An 18,295-nucleotide genomic window follows, 5' to 3' on the forward strand; every position below is an offset into this window, starting at 1 on the left:
TTTTCTATTGCCCTAATATTAGCTGCTCAGAGCTGCTATTATTAGAGTTCACTCCTCCCATTTTCACATCACTCTGAAGTGTGTATGGGCCATGAGTCTAGAGATAGCATTTTTAAGGATAAGTTATTCAAAGGCAAAAAAAGTCTTCTTCATCTGTTTCTGTGAGCTTCACCAGAAAACAGTTTTCTCATTGCCTCTCAAGGCTTCAAATCTCCCAGCACTTCACTATACTATAATTACTCTACTTTTTACTCAAATTTACACTTTGAACACTATTCCTCTGTAGATCTTGTATTATGAATTAAAGGAGTTCTTTTCAGGACTTCATTGTCCATCTCCATAGTTTTAACAGAAAGATATTTCAGCTTAATTAAAGCATCTTCTTAATTCTCTACCTTTCCTGAAGCTTCTTTTCTTTCCTGTCACTGGTAGTTTATAAAGTCTCTTTTCATGTTGATCACTCTCTTTTTTTCTTTCTGGATAAAAAGATTAATCCGCAAGTCTCATCTGGGTAATGAAAGAGTTAAAATCTTGCCCAGGCTTTTGTAGATAATTCGGTGATCTCTGCCGAACAGGAGCTGGAGCCGTCTGCGATGGAAGGTTCCTCATAGCTGCTCTGGAGAGTGTGGTCACTGCTCCAGCCCTCTGCAAGTCCAGGGCCTCTCTCTTTCTTCACTCGGCAGTTTCTAGTGAATATAGTTACAGCAAAACCTGCAGCCGAGCCAGAGATCGGCTCGGCCCGGCCCGGGGAAAACCTTCCCCAGCCCCCCCCATCTCCCGGCCAGGAGACAGGGCAGGCCCAACTCCATCCCCGCCCGGCCGCATGGCCTGGGCAGGGACGAGAGGCCTAGAGCTCCGCCACCTTCCACAGCCAGGAAACAAAGAGAGCCCAGAGAGCTCTGCTTTTACACTTTAAGGTAAGGTTCACAAGTTGATCCCACTTATGGCCTAAACTGCTGTCAATTCTCAGCAATGACCGATAATTGGTCAGGAGAAAAGACTCCAAGCACTTCCCAGCAACTCCAACTCCCTTAAAGGTGAAGTAACTCCATGACAATCTGTTCGAGATCCCTCTTCCTCAGGAATCTGGCTGAACAATGCAGTGTTTCCCTGAGAGCCCTGGACAGCAATAGAGACCCAGAGACGGCAACCCAGTCCAGGGCACAGGACCCGTGTCTCTGTACCAAGGCCTGGAGGAGGCTGCAGCCGACAAGGGAGCAGGAGGCAGCTGAGCTCCCTCCCAGGCGGATACCAGCAGCCCAGGGGTTCTCCCCTCTGCCACACGTTGGTTCTGGTCATGGCAGTGGAGGGAGAGTGGGAGCAGGCTCTGCTGCGTGTGTCTTCAGGGCCTTTTCTCTCTCATTAATAAATGCATCATCTTCTGGAAGAAAAGCATGAAGGACAGCTGAACCTGTCAATCATCCTGTATGAATGGAAGGAACAAAGACCTCAACATTGGCTGCTTCAGGCCCACCTGGGATCATGCCTGAATATCCACGGGGCACCAAATGTCTGGGCAGCACCCAGTGGCCATGGCTGGGGCAAAGATTCTTAAGTTGTTATGGAATGGCAGGAGTACCTCAGCCAGCTGTAGGGTGATGGGCCTGTGTATCGAGGTGCCATTATCCAGGAACAAATAGCTGAGTAGAATGATGGTTATCCTGACCACATCACTATCATTTTCTCGCAGGAGCTCCAGCAGGCTTTCAGTCAGGCTCCACATTCTTTCGGCCTGTGCGAAACACAAGTCTGTGAAACCTCACCCTGCTGCTGCAGGGCCTAGAGGCCAAAGGCCTGTCCTAAAGCACTCGGGCAGCTGAGCCAGGAGGCAGGAGAGCTTGGAGCAGCTGCCTCAGCACCCAAAGCCCAAGTGACTGCGTTCCCCACCCGCATGCTGTCCACATGGCTTCAGCTGCTGCCTGATTCTCGAGGGATCATCCTTGAGCAGGAGGGAGGCCCTGTGAACCTGGTGACACATCTCTGTGCACTTTCTCTGCAAGGTTCTTTGATATGATCTCCAGGATTCTGTCATCACATTCCCTCAAATCCAGGCAATCCAGGACCTGAAAGGCACAGGGCAGTGACCGGGGACCCGGCCGGCAGGAGCCTGGAAATGCGCAGGGCTGGGCCCAGGCAGAAGCACAGGGCACGGGCTCAGTCCCAGGCAGCTGCGGCTATGAGAAGGCAGAGAGCTGGGAGCCAGCTCAGCGAGGTAGTGCTGGCCATCAGGCTCACCTCCACAAGGAATGGAAATGCCATGGCAGGGAAATCCCTGTATGGCAACTCTCTGCTGAGCAGCCCCAGCAGGTAAAATGCAATCCTGGAACACAAGCATATGGATGCATGGCACATTTCCCTGACAGGAAATAAAAGGAGCCAACACCCTGATCCAGCAGGGGCAAACCTCTCCCAGGACTGACTCATAGACATCTGATCTCCTCAGGGTGGGATGTAAGCGGTCCCGGCCATGTCTTTTGTTTCTTCATGACCTGTATTTGTGCCCCGGACAACCACTCCCTTCACAAAGTCTTCCTTTCAGATGGGAAAAAAATCCCTAAAGAATCCAAACCAAAAGAAGGGCCTCTACTTTGCTGTATTCAGACAAAAAGAAATGCTACAAAACAGCTAAAATACAGAATCCAAGAAAAATTTCTTAGCTTATAATGGCACAGCTCATGATCAAATTCAGGTATCACTAAATTTCTAGCTAAATACGATCTCACTCATTTTCAACATGTAAACAAGATGGCCAGTCCTGTCCTGCTGGGTCCCAGCAGCGCCTTGCAGCAGTCCTGCACCCACGTCAGGATGCTGGCCAGCACGGGGCTGTCCTGGAAAGTAAGGCGGCCGACTTGAAGTTTGTGCAGGTAGCCAAAGGTCAAGCCCAGCGGTGTTCCCTCAGGATATAGCAGACTTGCAGAGCTGCCTGATGCTGCCCACTCCTTGTGGCACCAGTTGCTTTCCTGTGCAATGTTCTACCTGCTCCAAGAGTAAAGAAGGAGCTGGAGAAAGAGCTTGCCAGGCTGCTCTCCCTCCTTTCCCAGCAATCCTGCTTAAGGGGAGAAGTCCAAGCTGAGCTCAAATGTGTAAATGTAAGAGATGTGCACAGGAAGGGTCAGTGGGAAGGATGATCCAGGAACCATTGGCCTGGCAGCCTGAGCTTGCTACCGTGGAAGGGTTTGGAGCAGGTCCTGCTGAGTGCCATGCCATGGCATGTGCAGGGAACCAGGGGGTCTGCTGGATGGTGGGAAAGCTCTGTGGAGGGATGGGAACAGCTGGGGGTCCTGGTGGGGTGTTGAGGAGTTCTGTGAGCATGTTTTGGGGACGTTGGTGTTGGTGGGTGTGTTGGGGAAGGAGCTGTCTGGAAGTGAGAGGTCTAGGCTGGAATTTGAGTCAGTTTCATGGCATCATCCATGGTTTGGCACAGCTTTGGTTATGAAGGAGATAGGGAATATCTGTGACTTTTCCTGTTACTGGTCCTGGTTCTCATGCAAAAAAGAAGAGGGGTGAGCTGTACTGTACTGGCCACTTAGATATCTGTTCCAGGGGGAGGATTAGCCTTTTGCAATCTACTCAATTGTTTGGACTGCTTTTGTAACACTCATTCCTTGAGAGCTTGTCATCCTTAAGAGAATTAAGGTATTGCCATCCCTTCCTAGAAAACCCTTTGAAAACCAAAGAATGGCCACTTTTTGCCTCTGTGTAGTGTTGTGATTTGTAAACTGGCTCTCAAAAGATGACATTAAGGCAAAGGACTCGCTGCTTTGAGATGGGAAGCAAACTTGCAAATCTTTCAAATTGTCAGGCCATACCAATTAATTTGGGAAGTTTGGAACTTTATGGAGCTACTTGAATTGAGCAAAGGGAAGTAAAGCTTTCCTGAATTGAGGATTCTTAAATGCCAGATGCTTCTCTTCCTTTGCTGCAAAGGTGATTTTGTGCTGCAGAAAATGATTTAAATGAGAAAATAATTCCAGCAAGGAGTAAGAGCTTCTGAAAGATAGCAGGAGTTGCCAACAGTTGCTCCAGGTGCTCCAGCCAAGACCCCTGCAGGAAGGAGCCCAGCTCCCAATGCACATGGGCTTTGCCTGCCCTCTGGCACAGAAGCCCCCCAGGGGCACAGGTCTCTGGGGCAGGAGAAGGGCACCAGCACTGCCAGGGCTCGGCTGGGGTGGCGGCAGGTCTGCCTCAGCAGGGACTCTGCCACACCTGCTGATTTCAGTGCTGCCAGGCCCCTGTACAGATTCTGTGCAAGGCCCCGTGCCCTTCCTGCTGCGGCTGCATTGGCAGCCCTGGGGGCTCCTCCTGCTGCCCTGAGCCTGCAGAGCAGGGCAGCGTTTCCTGCTGGTTTGAGGCGTTCCTAAAGATCCTGTCAGGCTGTCTTAGACACTTTGGGCAAGAGATTCCTTCCAACCTGGGCCACTTTGGGGGGGATGGGGGCGGAACCAGGAAGGTGGCAGTGTGTGCAAGGGCCGTTAGTGACACAGTGCAGCCTGGTAACTGTGGAATGGAACGGTGGAATGGACAAGAGCTGGCGGTGACAAGACCACACCAGAGTACTCAGTGCATGCGACGGGACAGGACGCACCAGAGCTGTGCTGTGAGGAGTCTCCACACAGCACACTCATCTGTGTCTGACCCGGAGCTTTAGTGAGGCGTTATTCGTGCAGCTGACGTCGTGGCCAGACTGTGGGACTTGGTGAGCCAGAGCTTTCCCAAGTCATCTCCAATCCCTGTGGCTTGTGCCATCCATGCCAGTTTGTGGTATTTGGTCACCAGAACAATTTATGAGGAGTCTCCAGTCATTGTGGCAGGAGCCCTCGAAATCAGACAGCAGGGCTTGCTGTCCTGTAGCCTTCCTGAGGCTTCTCTGTCGCAGGTGCCTTCAAGGCACAAGTACACAATTTGTTGACCCAGAGATTTCCCATGTCATCTCTTTAGAAGGTGCCCTCAAGGCCACATTGGATCATGGCGGGCAGATTCCTCAACCTGTTCAAGGTGTTCAGCTGGAAAAGAAACACAGACGCTGGAGCTGCCCCAGCACAACACCCGGAAGAGCCAGAGCAGTTCCAGCCTCTGCAGGATGGTGAGTGGCAGAGCTGGGCCGCAGGGCTGATGGCTGCAGCCAGCTGGGCCCTGCCCCATCCCATCCCATCCCATCCCATCCCATCCCATCCCATCCCATCCCATCCCATCCCATCCCATCCCATCCCATCCCATCCCATCCCATCCCCTGTGGACATGGCCAAGGACAGGACGGAAGAGGGGCCAAGGCTGCCCCCCCAGCAGTGGCCGTGCTCCATCCCGTGAGCCACCCCAGGGCTGTCCCTGCCTGGGGAGTACAGGGCTGGGCTGTGTTCTCCGGCTTCTCCCGCAGCCCCTCAGCTCTGGCTGCTCTTTGCCAGATGCAGCCATGGACCGAAGACAAGAGCAGGAGCCCACCCGTGGCCGCTTCAGCACAACGCTGAAGGTACCTGCAGCCATCCCCACCTGGGCTGGGCCTGCTGTCACTGCTGAGCCCAGCACCACGCTTGGAGCACTCCATGGAACATGCCTCTCTTCCCTGTCCTTTGTTCTCCGTACACAGAGGTTCCGGAAATTCCTGCCAATTCGGCATCGAAAGATCAGCCCCATAGGAACTGAGGGCACAGCTGAGCCTGACTCCGGGCTGACCGAGCTCCAGGCAGAGCCTGATGTCAGCCCAGATTCAGCTGAGCCCTCAGAAAACTCCGATGCTGCCATGAGTGACAACAGGGCAGAGGCTGACGTGGCGCTGACCGAGGACATGGCCATTCCAAACACCGGAGAGACTCAGGGCATCACAAATACTGACACTATGCCCCCTCCCACAGTGAGTCATGCACCCAATATGGATTTTTTTGAAAGGGAATGTTTCTTCTGACCAGCAGGTAGCCAGCCAGGCGCCAGAACTGGAGGTCTCCCACAGTCATGTGCCCCTTCAAGCCACATCCACAGGGCCCCCTCAGCATTTGAGGCCAGCACAGTGTGGTGGGAAGGGAAGCACTTCTTGGGGGAAGCTGGGGAAGTTGCTGCCTTGGACAGCACTCCAAGTCTTCCCCATTCCTATTCCAGGTGCCAGCTACTGTGAGGAACATTCACCAGAGTCTCATGTGCTATGTTACGGTAGATGCCACACTGCCCACTAACATTGTGAAGCTGGCTGAACAACACCCTATGGATGTGGTGCTGACCCTCCTGCGCTGTGCCCCATCATGTGACAGGTATGGGGCCCACGTGCCTTGAGAGCTCAGGGCTCCCCAGCCTTTAGGGCCCATTGCCCTGCACAGCCTGTCCAATGGGGTCTGCCCAACAGGAAGAGATGTCCCCTCTGTTTCCTGAGGCTGCTGCCAATGCTCCCTCCCTGCCCCTCAGGGCACCGGGGCTCTGTCACCTGGGACCCCACACCTACACAGGGCATGGCACTGTGACTGAGACACCCCTGACACAGAGCTCTGATCCCACAGAGCTGCTGCAGTGATGTGGAAAACCATAGCCTCATCAGGACCAGTGTTGGAGAAGGTGCTGCCAACTCTGCTCCGTGTGATGGAGAACTGGCCACTTTGCAGCATCTGCACCTCTGATGGGGACAATAAGGACGTTTTTGCTCTGGCTGTGAGTTTCTGGAACTGGCCTTGACTGTCCCCTAGGTTGCTTCTCCAGCAGCTCTCCATGCTTTCTTTGCCTCAGGCTGGGCTGAAACCTGGGCTAGGGGCAGGCTCAGGGGACACTGGGCCCGCTGTTCCCCTGCATCTCCCCTTGGGCTTTGCCCCATGGACACCTCGGCACTGAGCGCTGTCTTGGTGCGCTTCTTTGCAGGCAACTCTGGTGCTCTGGGTGATTATGCAAGTGCCCCAGAGCCATGAGGTGATAATGCATGTTTGCCCATCTCTGTTTACGGCTCTGCTGTTGCACATTTTCACCACCACACAGCTGATGCCAGCAGAAGTTGATAACTTCTGGAGAGAATGCCAGGAGCAACACCACCTTCCCAGAAAACCCAACAGGTGCCAGTCCTCCTCTCCTTCCCATGCCCTTGTGGCTGACACCAATACACCCAATGTGACCTGGCCTTTGCTCTGCACACAGGTTTGCAGTGCAGGCCATGAAGGCGCTGCTCTGCTGTCTGCAGTATGACAGTGAGCTGATGGCCATGGAGCGCAAGTGTGGCTGGGAAACGCTGCTCCGTGCTGACACCCAGCACTATGCCGTGGGTCTGTTGGCCAGGTGAGACCCCTTCTCGCCACTGCCTCTGAAATGTGTGCCCTGTGCCCAGGGCTCCCCACCACAGTCCCTGTGGTCATGGCCAAAGGGCTTTGCCATTGAGGGATGGCTGAGCAGACTGGAAAAGGCTGAGAGGAGGGTGCCCAGAAGGAGCCTCTCCCAAAGCGCCCACGGTCCCTCCAGGGATGCTGGGAAAAGACCAGATCTCCATGAGTCATGGACCTGGGAGAGGTTTGGCCCCCCCACTTCAAGTCTTGGTGCCATTTTCCCCCTTCCAGGGTGATGCGCCGTGGCTTGATGCCCTTGTGTTGCCATGTCGCATACCAATTTCTCCGGAGGCTCATCAGGGAGGAGGCACGTTGGGATCTGTCCACCCTGGCATTCCTTGTGGAGGTGAGCCCCATGGCCAGCACTGCCTCGCTGAGCTGCCTGCCAGCCCTGTCCCCTTGCATAGCCACAGCTGCCTGGGACGGTGCCCGCGCCCTGTGCTGCTGCCTGGGCCCAGCCCTGTGCAGTTCCAGGCTCCTGCCGGCCGGGTCCCCTGTCACTGCCCGGTGCCTTTCAGGTCCTGGATTGCCTGGACTTGCGTGAATGTGGTGACAGTGTCCTGGAGATCGCGTCAAGGCACCTGCAGAGCGAGTGCAGGCAGAGGCGTCGCCTGGCACTCAGAGGCCTCGTGGTGCTCAGCAAGGAACCCTCGATGGTGAGAATGGGGCAGCAGCTGAAGCTGTGCTGGGCAAAGCAGCTCCTTGGGCTGGCTGGGCTTCAGGAGCTGAGGCAGCTGCTCCCAGCTCTCCTGCCTCACCTGCCTGAGTGCTTTGGGACAGGCCTTTGGCCTCTGGGCCCAGCAACAGCAGGGTGGGGTTGCAGTGCCAGGGTAGTCTTGGCGCTGCAGCCGTTCAGGGCTTCCCAGCACAGCCTTGTGTTCCACACAGGCCAGACCTATACACAGCCTGTGTCGAAGCTTCCTGCAGCTGCTGAGTGATACAGACGAAGAAGTGGTCAGCATGTCCCTGTCTGTATTCACGAATATGCTCCAGAAAAAAAATCTTCTGTTATCAAGGACTGCAGCTCCCAAGATAGCTGAGCCACTTCTGATGCTTTTTGACCATGTAAGGTTTTGTGCCCTGGCCACAGGCAACTGGCTGCTGCCCACACAACCTTTTGCCCTGTGAATTTTCTGGTCTTTGCCCAGGTGGGCTGGAGAAGTTGGCGCTGAGATATTTTCCTCCTTCCTTCCTCCAGGACAAAAGCCACGTGCAGGTGCTCTCCATTCACCTCTTCTGCAAGGTGATGGACCTGGTAGTGGATGAGGGAAAAAAGCCCCTGGAGAGACTCGTGAACCAGAGCCTGCTCCCGCTCATTTTGCACTGCCATGATGAGAACTGGCGCGTGGCAAATGTGAGGTTTTGTGTGATGCTGATGGATCTGTGGGAGGGGGCTTGGCTGCCTCCTGTCCTGCTGCCTCCCAGGCTGCGGCCTCCTCCAGGCCTTGGCACAGGGATGCAGCTCCTGCACCCTGGGCTGTGATGCCATCTCTGCATCTCTCCAGGCCTCTTGGGAAACGCTGCACTGTGCTGCCACATTCTTGAACAACACAGATCTCCAGAGGGTGCTGAAAACAGAGAATCTGTCGAAGATCACTGAATGTGTGGTAAAGAACGGCCTGGAAGCCCCAGCCTCAGCTTAGAGAAGCTCCCTGTCCCCAGTGCTCAGTGTGTGGAGCTGGCAGCTGCGGCCCAGTGCTGCACCCAAGGGCTCCAGCCTGCACCCCACACACCTCTCCCTTCCCTGGGCCACACGGCTTCTTCTCCAGGCTCCCGTGGCCCCGAGCCGGCTGCTGATGGAGCCCCGAGCCCGAGCCACTGGGGCTGCGGGGCGGGCCGGCACCGCGGCTCCCCGGGCAGCAGCCGGCCCTCTGCCCCCTCCAGAGCCCGGCGCCAGCGGCTGCTGCCCGGTGCCTCAGGGCTGGGCGGGCACGGGAGGCCGGGGCTGGCCGCAGGCAGCGCCCGGCCGAGGGGCAGAGCCCGCGCCAACCCTTCCCTCCTGCCGCTCTCTGCAGCTGGCACAGGACGAGAGCCGAGCGGCAGAGTACCTGCACCGGGCATTGCCATATCTGGATAGCCCGCAGGAGCCCCTACGAGAGGCAGCCGTCAGGTTCATCGGTGAGCCACGAGCCCGGGCTCCCTCCCCACTCTGCCCCACCGCAGCTCGGCCCCAGGCCCGGCTGCTGCTGTCCTGGCAGCGGCACCCGGGCCCGGTGCCCTGGAGCCCCGTCTACCGCTGGCAGGGAGCTGTGCCACCACGGCCCTGACAGGCTCTGTGTTCCCAGGGACGGTCAGGAAGTTCATGCACAAGGGCGCACAAGGAAGAGCTGCAGACCCTCAGTGAGGGTGAGTGAGAGCAGCAGGCTGGCACTGGGGGCTGGCAGGGGGTAGTTGCAATGCCTGGGATGGGAGCTGCAATCCCTGGCCCAGCTGCAGAGTGCTTCATTCCCTGTCTGGCTGAGGGCGATGTGGGCGGAGAACAGAGAGATTTCAGGGACATGGGTGGGAGTTGTGGCCAGCACCTTCTGGCTGATCCTGTTGTCTGGTCCTCTCTTGTGGCCATTGCAAGAGCCAGGTGGAATGTCCTTGGCGGGAATGTCTCCTAGGATCCCTGCAGATGCATGCCCTGACCATGCCACTCGTCCTCTCTGTTCCAGCCATTCAAGCCCCAAGGACAGACACCACTCCATCCCACAGCAACCTGAACAGTCAAGCTCAGTTTGCCAGTGAACAAGTGTCCCAAGAACAGCTGCAGGACACACTGAAGAGGACACCACCTCCCAGTGCCACTGGAGATCCAGGCACAGCTGACAACTGGCACAGCTGAGCCTGTGGGATTCTCATGGGGCTTCAGCTCTCTCCCAGCCTGTAGATAGCTCCCTCCAGCCTTCAGACTGTGCCCATCCCCTTTTTTCCCTCTGTTCTTCCTCCCTTTTGACAGCTCCTTACCTGCAGCCCTCCGTCTATGCCCATCCCCTTCTTTCCCTTTCCAGTTCATCCCTTTGCTTCACCTTACATTAATAAACAGTTTGCCTTTTTCACTTAACCTGTATCTGTCTGGAGTTGAAGGGTCACCAATCTGGAGCGCTGTGACACACAGGTCGCTCCTGCCGTTCTCTCCTGCACCGTGTTTTGTGCAGAGATGCAGAGGAAGGAGCGAGGATCAGGCTGGAAATGTCCCTGTGCTGAAGGCTCTGTTCCACAGCATTGTGGAGTTAAAGGTCTCACTGAAGGCCAGTAGTGGGACAAGGAGCCTGGGTGTGTCAGGGACCAAAGTTGTGTCTAAGGCTCTGCCGTATTTGGTCCTCTGTTGTGCACGTCAACCGGATGGGGAAGAACAGACTTTGAAGGAAACCTTATGGGTTAACTGCTGGGAATTTGATCCTTTACAGGAACAATGGATTTATCAATTGATGGGAAGTTAACCTGTGAAAGAGGAACAGTAACAATGAGGCTTTTATTGGCATGGTGACCTTACCTCATGTACTGGCCAAGGGTGAGATGACATGGTAACTGGGAAAATTCCACTCCAGGGGAGAAGATAGGAGGCTTGGTTCTGCAGTGGAGAGGCAAGAAGGACAAAATGCACGCCTTTTGATGCAGGGCATGCCCTGAAGGTGCATGGCCTGTCTGCCCCTCCCATTGGAGCACCATGCTCCATCTCCTGCCGCTGCTCAGTGGCTTTGCACCAATCCAGGGGTTGGTAGGTATTTATTTGCAACAGCAACTAATAAGGTAAGACTTGCTTTGCAATTTTGTGCACGGGCATCTTCCAAAACCCATGATGTTCTTGGCAATGAGGATGGGATGCCCAGAGCACAAAAATCGATGGTGTTTTGAGCAGGTGTGAGTGAAAAATGGACGCATGTTTGAGTGTGGGTAAGAGAACAGGGACAGGGTTTGGGCAGTGGAGCGTATGGCTGTGTAATATATGTTGGTATAATTCGTGTTTTATTGTACACATATAAAATCAAGTATAAAAGCATGTTTTATGTAAAATAAAAACCACAAGCAACTTAAGATTGCAAAAGCAGCTGCTGGAAAACTAGGAATTTGCAAGAGAATGACCCAGCAATTAAGATAACACTGAGAAGAGCTGGGTCCACCAAAGCAAAATAAGCGCTCTAACAACCCGGTGATTAACGCCTGATACTGACCTGATGTGATTCTCCAGGAACATACATCTCAATGTTGGTTTCCCAAAAAAAACTACACAGACTAAAAAAAAAAAAACCAACTCACCACGATTCTACATCTCAAAGCCTGCTTCCCGAAAAAACACTCAAACTTCATCTCCTTCTCAGAAAACACATCAGCAGTCCAGCAGTAGAAATATGAATATGTAACAACACAAGAAAAAGAAAAAAACTGAAACTGCATAGCCTCAAGCTGAAAAGAATGGTATAAAACACTGCTGTCCAAAAGACAAGTTGTGAACTTGGGGGTAATCAGTGTGGCAGAGGCTGATTCAGAGTTCACCCAGCGCCGATCCCTGGTTCAACGCTGACAGTGATTGTGGTTGTTTCCATGATTGGATTTTACAGATTTTTCAATAAAATCCTTACTGATAAAATTTGGCTGAATTTCATTTATAACAGTTGCACCCTGAGCGCGGGCGCGTAGCTGCAGGCAAGGAAGCAGTGCCGTGGGTGCGTGTGCCAAGAGCAGGGCCTGCTGAGTGGGGCACACAGCTGCCCCAGGACAGTCTGTTCCGTGGGCAGCGGATCATGTGGTTGCAATTTCACAGCAACACAGAGCTGCACAGAGTTCTTGCCCTTGTTAGCGTTCAGGATCACACATAATCACAGAATGATTATATGAAGGTGCTTTGTTAAAGAGCTCTGGGTGTCAGGTGTACACAGACCCAAATCTGACCCAATTTGGTTGTGAGTTGAACATGTTTTATACTCTATCGTTATGCAACTTACATATTAATTATTAAACTTACATTGTTCTCTTGTATGCATTTTTTTTGCCCAAGCATGGATTTCTCGTGATCCCCCCTAGCCCCCTAACATGGTTCCTCATGTTCTTTAAACAATAATTATACCTAATCACATCTAACAATTGTATCATTTATCATCTACTGACTACACAGGTGCAGTTTGACCTGATCTTTAGCAAGCACAAGGCCTAACATTTCTCAGGGCCTACTTTTCCCAGGTCTTTCCAAACCCAACTTTCTTCCTAAGTCCCTGAATTTTCTAAGATTTTAAGACCTTTTACTATCATTCCCCACTCTGAAAGCATTTTCACTTCACTATAAGTGCAAATGTTTTCACTTGATAGAGTCCTTTGTTTCTGAGTTTATACTTGATGTTCTTCGAATCCTTGATTGATGTAAAGGTTGTCCTGGATGTTGTCACGAATTGGAGAACCAGAAGATGGTGGGGGTGGATCTCGTGTCAGTGCCTTTATTATTTTCTGGTTCCAGGACATTTTCGTCTGTATTTCTCCTTTTACGATGCTGTAAACTAACCAAATTGCTAAGAATACAATTAGTAAGATTATCACACTCTCAATGATAGATTTAATCCATGAACTCACATTCCACCCTAACCCTTTGAAGATTTTGCCTAACCAATTCATAGTTAAATCCTTTTGCTCTTCCTGTGCTCCATGCTCTATTTGTTGCAACTGATTGATGTCATATTCTACATCTGCAGTCACATTTGGGATGTGGATGCAGCAATGATCAATATGTCCCCTTAAAAAACTCACACACTCCATGTTCTTTCAGGAGCAATAAATTGTAATTGTACGTTGAGTTCTTTAAATCTTTCCCCGGTGACTCTTGCTAGTCTATCTACCTGACCTGTTTCTCCATTCTGATAGTTTGCTATCTGCTCTAGGGCCCACCCAAATTTCACTCTACTAGAAGATTCTTGCCAAGTGTTATCTTGATTCTATTCCTATCCTAATCCTTCCTAGCTATGCCTGCGTCTAGCCACTGAGTTGATTTTGCCATTGTTAGCATCCGTACTGAGATTAATTTTTGCTTTAGCAATTTTACCAATGCCTCTGCACCCCAATGACATTTGTTATGTTTAATTTGTAGAACTTCTGTCATTATCAAGGGGGTTAACACTATTTGTCTTTGTGCAGTTACATACCACTCTTCTGAATCCTTTTGTGCATTTAGTAAATGTCCCAATTTCTCATCTTCTATTGAATATCTTGGCTTTGGAGGCAAATTAAATTGAGATACATTAACTTTTAAAGGTATCAATGCCATTGTTGTTTGCACTTCTGGAGCAGCTTGTCGGGCTGTCCAGTCTGCTTTTTGATTTTCCTCACAAATTTTGGAGTTTCTTGATTGGTGTGCTTTACAGTGTATAATTGCTACTTGTTCAGGTTTTGTACTGTTTTTATTAATTGCAGGACTGCATCTTGATGTTTAATGTGCGTACCTTGAGAAGACAGTAGTCTTCTTTCTTTCTCCAGTGTTCCGTGTACATGCATTACTCTAAAAGCATCCTTTGAGCCAGTCAATATGTTTACCCTTTTCCCTTCACTTAATTCTAGTGCTCTGCTTAAGGCAACCAGTTCTGCCCTCTGGGCAGATGGATTTGCTGATAATGCTTTTGCCTCCACTATTGTACTGACTGTTGTTACCATATATCCAGCCTATCTGGTCCCGTTCTCCAGGAAGCTGCTTCTGTCTGTGAATAGCTCCTACTCTGGTAGCTCTAGTGGGATGTCTTTCAGGTCTTCTCTTGCTGAATAGGTGTACTCTAGTACCTCTAAACAATCGTGCTCTAATGGGCCTTCTTCAGTTGTGGTACCTAGGAACAAAGCTGGATTCAAGAGGTTAGTTGTCTTTAGTGTGACATCATCCTGCCCAGTCAGGATTACCTGGAATTTCATCATCTTGCTTGGAGATAGCCAATGGCCCCTCTTTTGTTCTAAAACAGCGGTCACCATGTGTGGCACATAGACATCTGTGTGTCTAACCATCATGAGTTTCCTGGCTTCTTGTATCAGCATCAGTGGCTGCAACTGCCACAGGCATGAAGGCTATCCAGCACTCACGTTGTCAAGTTGTTTGTAAAGGCAGCCTACCAGCCATTTCCAGCTTCCCAGACACTGGGTCAGCACCTCTAGTGCTAGGCGTAGTCTTTCATGCACAAACAGGTGAAAATCCTTGGATGAATCAGGCAATCTTAACACCGGAGCAGTTGTCAATTCAATGCCTCCTTTAGTTTGAGGAAGGCCTCCTTCTGTGGTTTGCCCCAGGTAAATGGCTGCATCTTCTGGGCTTCATTCAGGGGTTTTGCAATTAGTCCATAGCCCATGATCCACAGGCACCACTCTGTCATCTCAAGGAAAACTCGCAGCTCATGCAGGTTCTGGGGTTCTGGAATAGCACAAATAGCTTGAATACAATTAGTACCCAGCTTACGTTGCCCTTGTGAAATTTCACATCCCAGGTAAATAACAGTCTGCCAGGCAATTTGTGCCATCTCTTTAGACACCTTATATCCTCCCATTCCCAGTTGATTTAAAATTTCAATTGTTACCTTTATGCAGGTTGTTTTCTCCTCTGTAGCTGTCAGTATATCATCAACATTCTGTAACAGCAGGTATTGTTTTCTCGGTATTTGCCCGTTTTCAGTCCAAATCTCCAGCTCCTTAGCCAGCTGGCTTCCAAAAAGTGTTGGACTGTTCTTGTATCCTTGTGGAAGTTGTGTTCAGGGGAGCTGAGTTTTCCTTCAGTTTTCTGGATTTTCCCACTCAAAGGCAAACAGTTTTATACTTTCTTTGTCAAGGGGTGTAGGAAAACATTTTAACAGAGTAAAAGCATGGTATTTCAGTCAAAGCCTGTCTGCACAACCCAGTTTTCAATCCAAGCAACAATAGTAAAGGCAGTGTCCTTGAAATTCTCCTGGAACAGTGAGAATAAAGAAAAAGAATGGTATTGTGTACTTGGAAAAGAATGTAAAACAATATGTATTAACCAATAGTAGCTTGTTAAGCCCACAAACTGTGTTGGCCCTATAAAAGTGTGCTAAAGACAGAAATAAATGACGTTCGCTCTACCTCTATGAGGACTCAGTGCATAGTCTGAGCGGTTTCCTGTTACCTGGTGCCCAAACAGGGACCCCTTTGCGGGCAAAGGGGATCAGCTCGGCAGGTCTGTACAGCGGGGAGACGTGGAAGCGGACTGGGGCTGGCGGAGTGGATTCACACGGCGGGTCAGAGCTGGGTTGGAGGCTTCACACGGCAGTGAGATGTGGAAGTGAACCTAAGCTAGGGAAAACTGGGGCAGAGGAGCCTGGGAGGAGACTGAAGGCAAGTACGCGTCGGCGCTTAGGGTTGTTATAAATGCAAAGGCAATTTCGGGTTAAATAAAAGAGAAATTTATTATAAAACAATAATAAATTCGGACAGCGAGAAAAACCACAATAAAATGAGCAGCGCAGCGCTGGGTGGACAGGGTCTACACACAAGGTATAGGTGTTCCCAGATCCACACCTGAGAGTCCCTTGGCCTGGGTTTTTATAGGAAGTTTATGTCCTGAGGCCAAATTCCAAGCAGGCACCCTTCGCTAAAAGGTTCTTGATTGTTCGAAGAATAGATTTCCTGGCACCGGAGAATAGAGTCAATAGACGCTGGGCAGAGGCTCCTCATATGTAAAGAGGTCCAGGATGTCTTTTTGATATCATTTTGGTCCGGGCCATTAGGGTGGAGTGGTGGGAGCCATCCTGGAGCCGATGGCTTATCTCGGCTGGCTCCTCTTCCTTTGTCTAGTTTTGCCCACTTCTCCAACACAGGCGGGCAGGGCGGAGGTGCTCAGGTCTGGCGATATCTCATCCGGGCCCGTTCTTTTGTTCGTTCGATGGCCCGTGTCCTGCCCATTCTTCCTGGGCTGATGTGCCTGCTTGTGATCGTTATCTGGGTGTTTGGCTGCAATCTGTTGCCTCTCGGAGGAGAATCACGACCAGATCCGGAGAAGGACTTTTTCCCCATTACATGTTGTATTTTATGCCATTGCAATCATACATATATTTTATTTATACCCTTTACGAATTTTTATTCACAGATTAATTTATTACAGGGTGGAGGGGTCGCTCCCCTCCCTCTGTTCACAGGGTTATTAGCATGGATGTTGAATTTGTGGCAACATGAAAACTGCTTCAAAGCATTATCGTTAAACGAGGGGAAGCAGTCAAGAATAAGGACCGTGAAAAGCTTGTTTTATGGGCTAGAGAAAATGGAGGACTGCAGGTCCCGCTGGTGCCTTTTGCAGCAGAAGAATGGAGAGATATAGGATCAGTTGTGCGAAAAAGCTATTACGGGGAAAAGCAAAAACGCTCTGTCTCTTGGTCTGATCTAGAGAGTTGTAATAAATACCTTAAAAGACATGAAAGCGGAGTCCACGGTCGCTGCCACTGCCTTGCAAGCCGTGGCTTGGTCCGAGATGGATGTGTCGCAGTCACCTCCTGCCACGTTAATCAGCCATCTGGGTGCTTTCTTTGGCATTGGGCATGTTTGGCCAGTAAAGGGGCTCACAAGGAAGCAATGTAGCTCTGTCAGGAAAGTACCAGGGTGGGCGGGTCTACGCCAGTGGAGCCCAGGCTGGAAGTTACCCCACCGAGTACGGATGTAGAAATGACGGCATCTCTGGAAGGATACGGCGGCAGCGCCAGCCAGGCAAAGCCCTGAACATCAGCAGAAATAAGAGCCTGTCCTGGGGTGACTTTATGATACTGGTATCCCCAGTTGTCTGGTTTATGTTATATATTAAGTTCTGCACCTTTAAGACTGGCTCTGAGAGCAAGAGAGGGGGAAGAAGAAGAGCGCAGTTTGTGTTAGGGAAAAACATCACTCCCACACATCCCGCTCCTGGACTGTGGTGTCTGCAGCACGGACAGACAGCGGGACAGAGCTTCTCTCTGGTTTTTAGTTAGCTTTAGCTAGCTGAGGAAGAGGAGGTCCCTGGACCTTTGTTTTTTCCCTTTCTTTTTCTTGGATCTGTGCAAACCTGCTCTGGACTGAACACCCAGCCAAACCCCAGGAGCTCACGCCTTTGGCCCACCGGGGCCTGGGCCTCGGCACTTTCCAGCGCTGAAAGGACTGATAAGAATCTGAGTGAGCCAAGCTACACCACATGAAAAAAACTTTTCCTCGTAGATTTGCCATTCCATCGAACAGCGAGAAGTTTTATTATTTAATACTATTCAATTTTTGTTCAATAAACAGCTTTTTCCACTTCTCTCCAAAGAATTTTTTTTCCTTTCTCGGACCAGTTGGTGTGGAGGGGTCATTTCCCTGGGGAAACCCCCATTCGGAGTTTTCCTCCCTAATTTGCCCTAAACTAGGACAGAGCCCCAGATTGCAAGCCCCCATCTACTGTACGCAGGGGAAACCTGCAGGACGTCCCTCTTCCCCCAGATGGAGACGTGTCGATGCATTCAGCAGACAGGCAACCACCAGCAGGAGAAGAATCAGTAAATTGTAATGATGCATCGAAAAAAGATCTATTAGGGTGGCAACAGCAAACAGGGATACTTGTGCAACAACTGCAAGCTCATATTGAGCAGTCATTAAGAAGTGGAGCTCAGTGTCATCAAGAGAAAGCAGCTCCACAGCAAATGCTGAGACAACGAACAGAATCTGTTCAGCAGCAGCAGGATGTGATGCGTCCTGAACTATCTGCTCCAGACACTTTTAACACTGCAATCTTATTCAGGTCCCAACTCCACTACTCTGGAAGAAGAGAAGCCAGATTTAGATTGGTTCCCACCTGACTCTGAGGATATGGGGGGAGCACTGGAGTGTGTGCAGAGAACAAAGGCACCCCCAAGGCAGAGGCAGTGCAGAAACAGCTCCAAGGCCATGCTGGGCAAATATCAGCAATTACAGAAACAGCTGATCAGAAACAGGTGGCTCAAACAGCTTCAAAGGGAGACAAAATAGTCAAAAAATTGCTAACCATATGGTATCTAGTTTGAAATTCATCACTGTAATTAAAAGTTAATAAGTTGCAATGATCACCGTTGTTA

At 51.0% G+C, this 18,295-nt stretch overlaps 1 protein-coding gene and 1 long non-coding RNA gene across 2 annotated transcripts; one reads left to right on the forward strand and one right to left on the reverse strand.

Annotated features, from left to right (window-relative positions):
• Positions 1–410: 410 nt before the first annotated feature.
• On the reverse strand, positions 411–4,490 carry LOC147652090 (uncharacterized). Its single transcript, XR_015289622.1, has 3 exons — positions 1,888–4,490; positions 1,580–1,732; positions 411–1,423 (listed from the first exon to the last, which is right to left on the reverse strand). It is a non-coding gene; the product is annotated as an uncharacterized LOC147652090 (long non-coding RNA).
• LOC111943000 (maestro heat-like repeat-containing protein family member 7) lies at positions 3,310–10,335 on the forward strand. Its single transcript, XM_086898890.1, has 16 exons — positions 3,310–4,699; positions 4,942–5,086; positions 5,406–5,470; positions 5,588–5,851; positions 6,094–6,242; positions 6,486–6,633; positions 6,838–7,025; positions 7,108–7,245; positions 7,521–7,635; positions 7,808–7,945; positions 8,178–8,354; positions 8,488–8,643; positions 8,795–8,896; positions 9,305–9,407; positions 9,575–9,635; positions 9,947–10,335. Exons 2-15 carry the CDS (start codon positions 4,969–4,971, stop codon positions 9,631–9,633), a joined length of 1,920 nt encoding a protein of 639 aa, XP_086755016.1. The 5' UTR covers positions 3,310–4,699; positions 4,942–4,968; the 3' UTR covers positions 9,634–9,635; positions 9,947–10,335.
• Positions 10,336–18,295: the final 7,960 nt, after the last annotated feature.

Source organism: Cyanistes caeruleus, chromosome 7 (assembly GCF_971803275.1).
Source record: "Cyanistes caeruleus chromosome 7, bCyaCae1.hap1.1, whole genome shotgun sequence".
Classification (NCBI taxonomy): Eukaryota; Metazoa; Chordata; class Aves; order Passeriformes; family Paridae; genus Cyanistes; species Cyanistes caeruleus.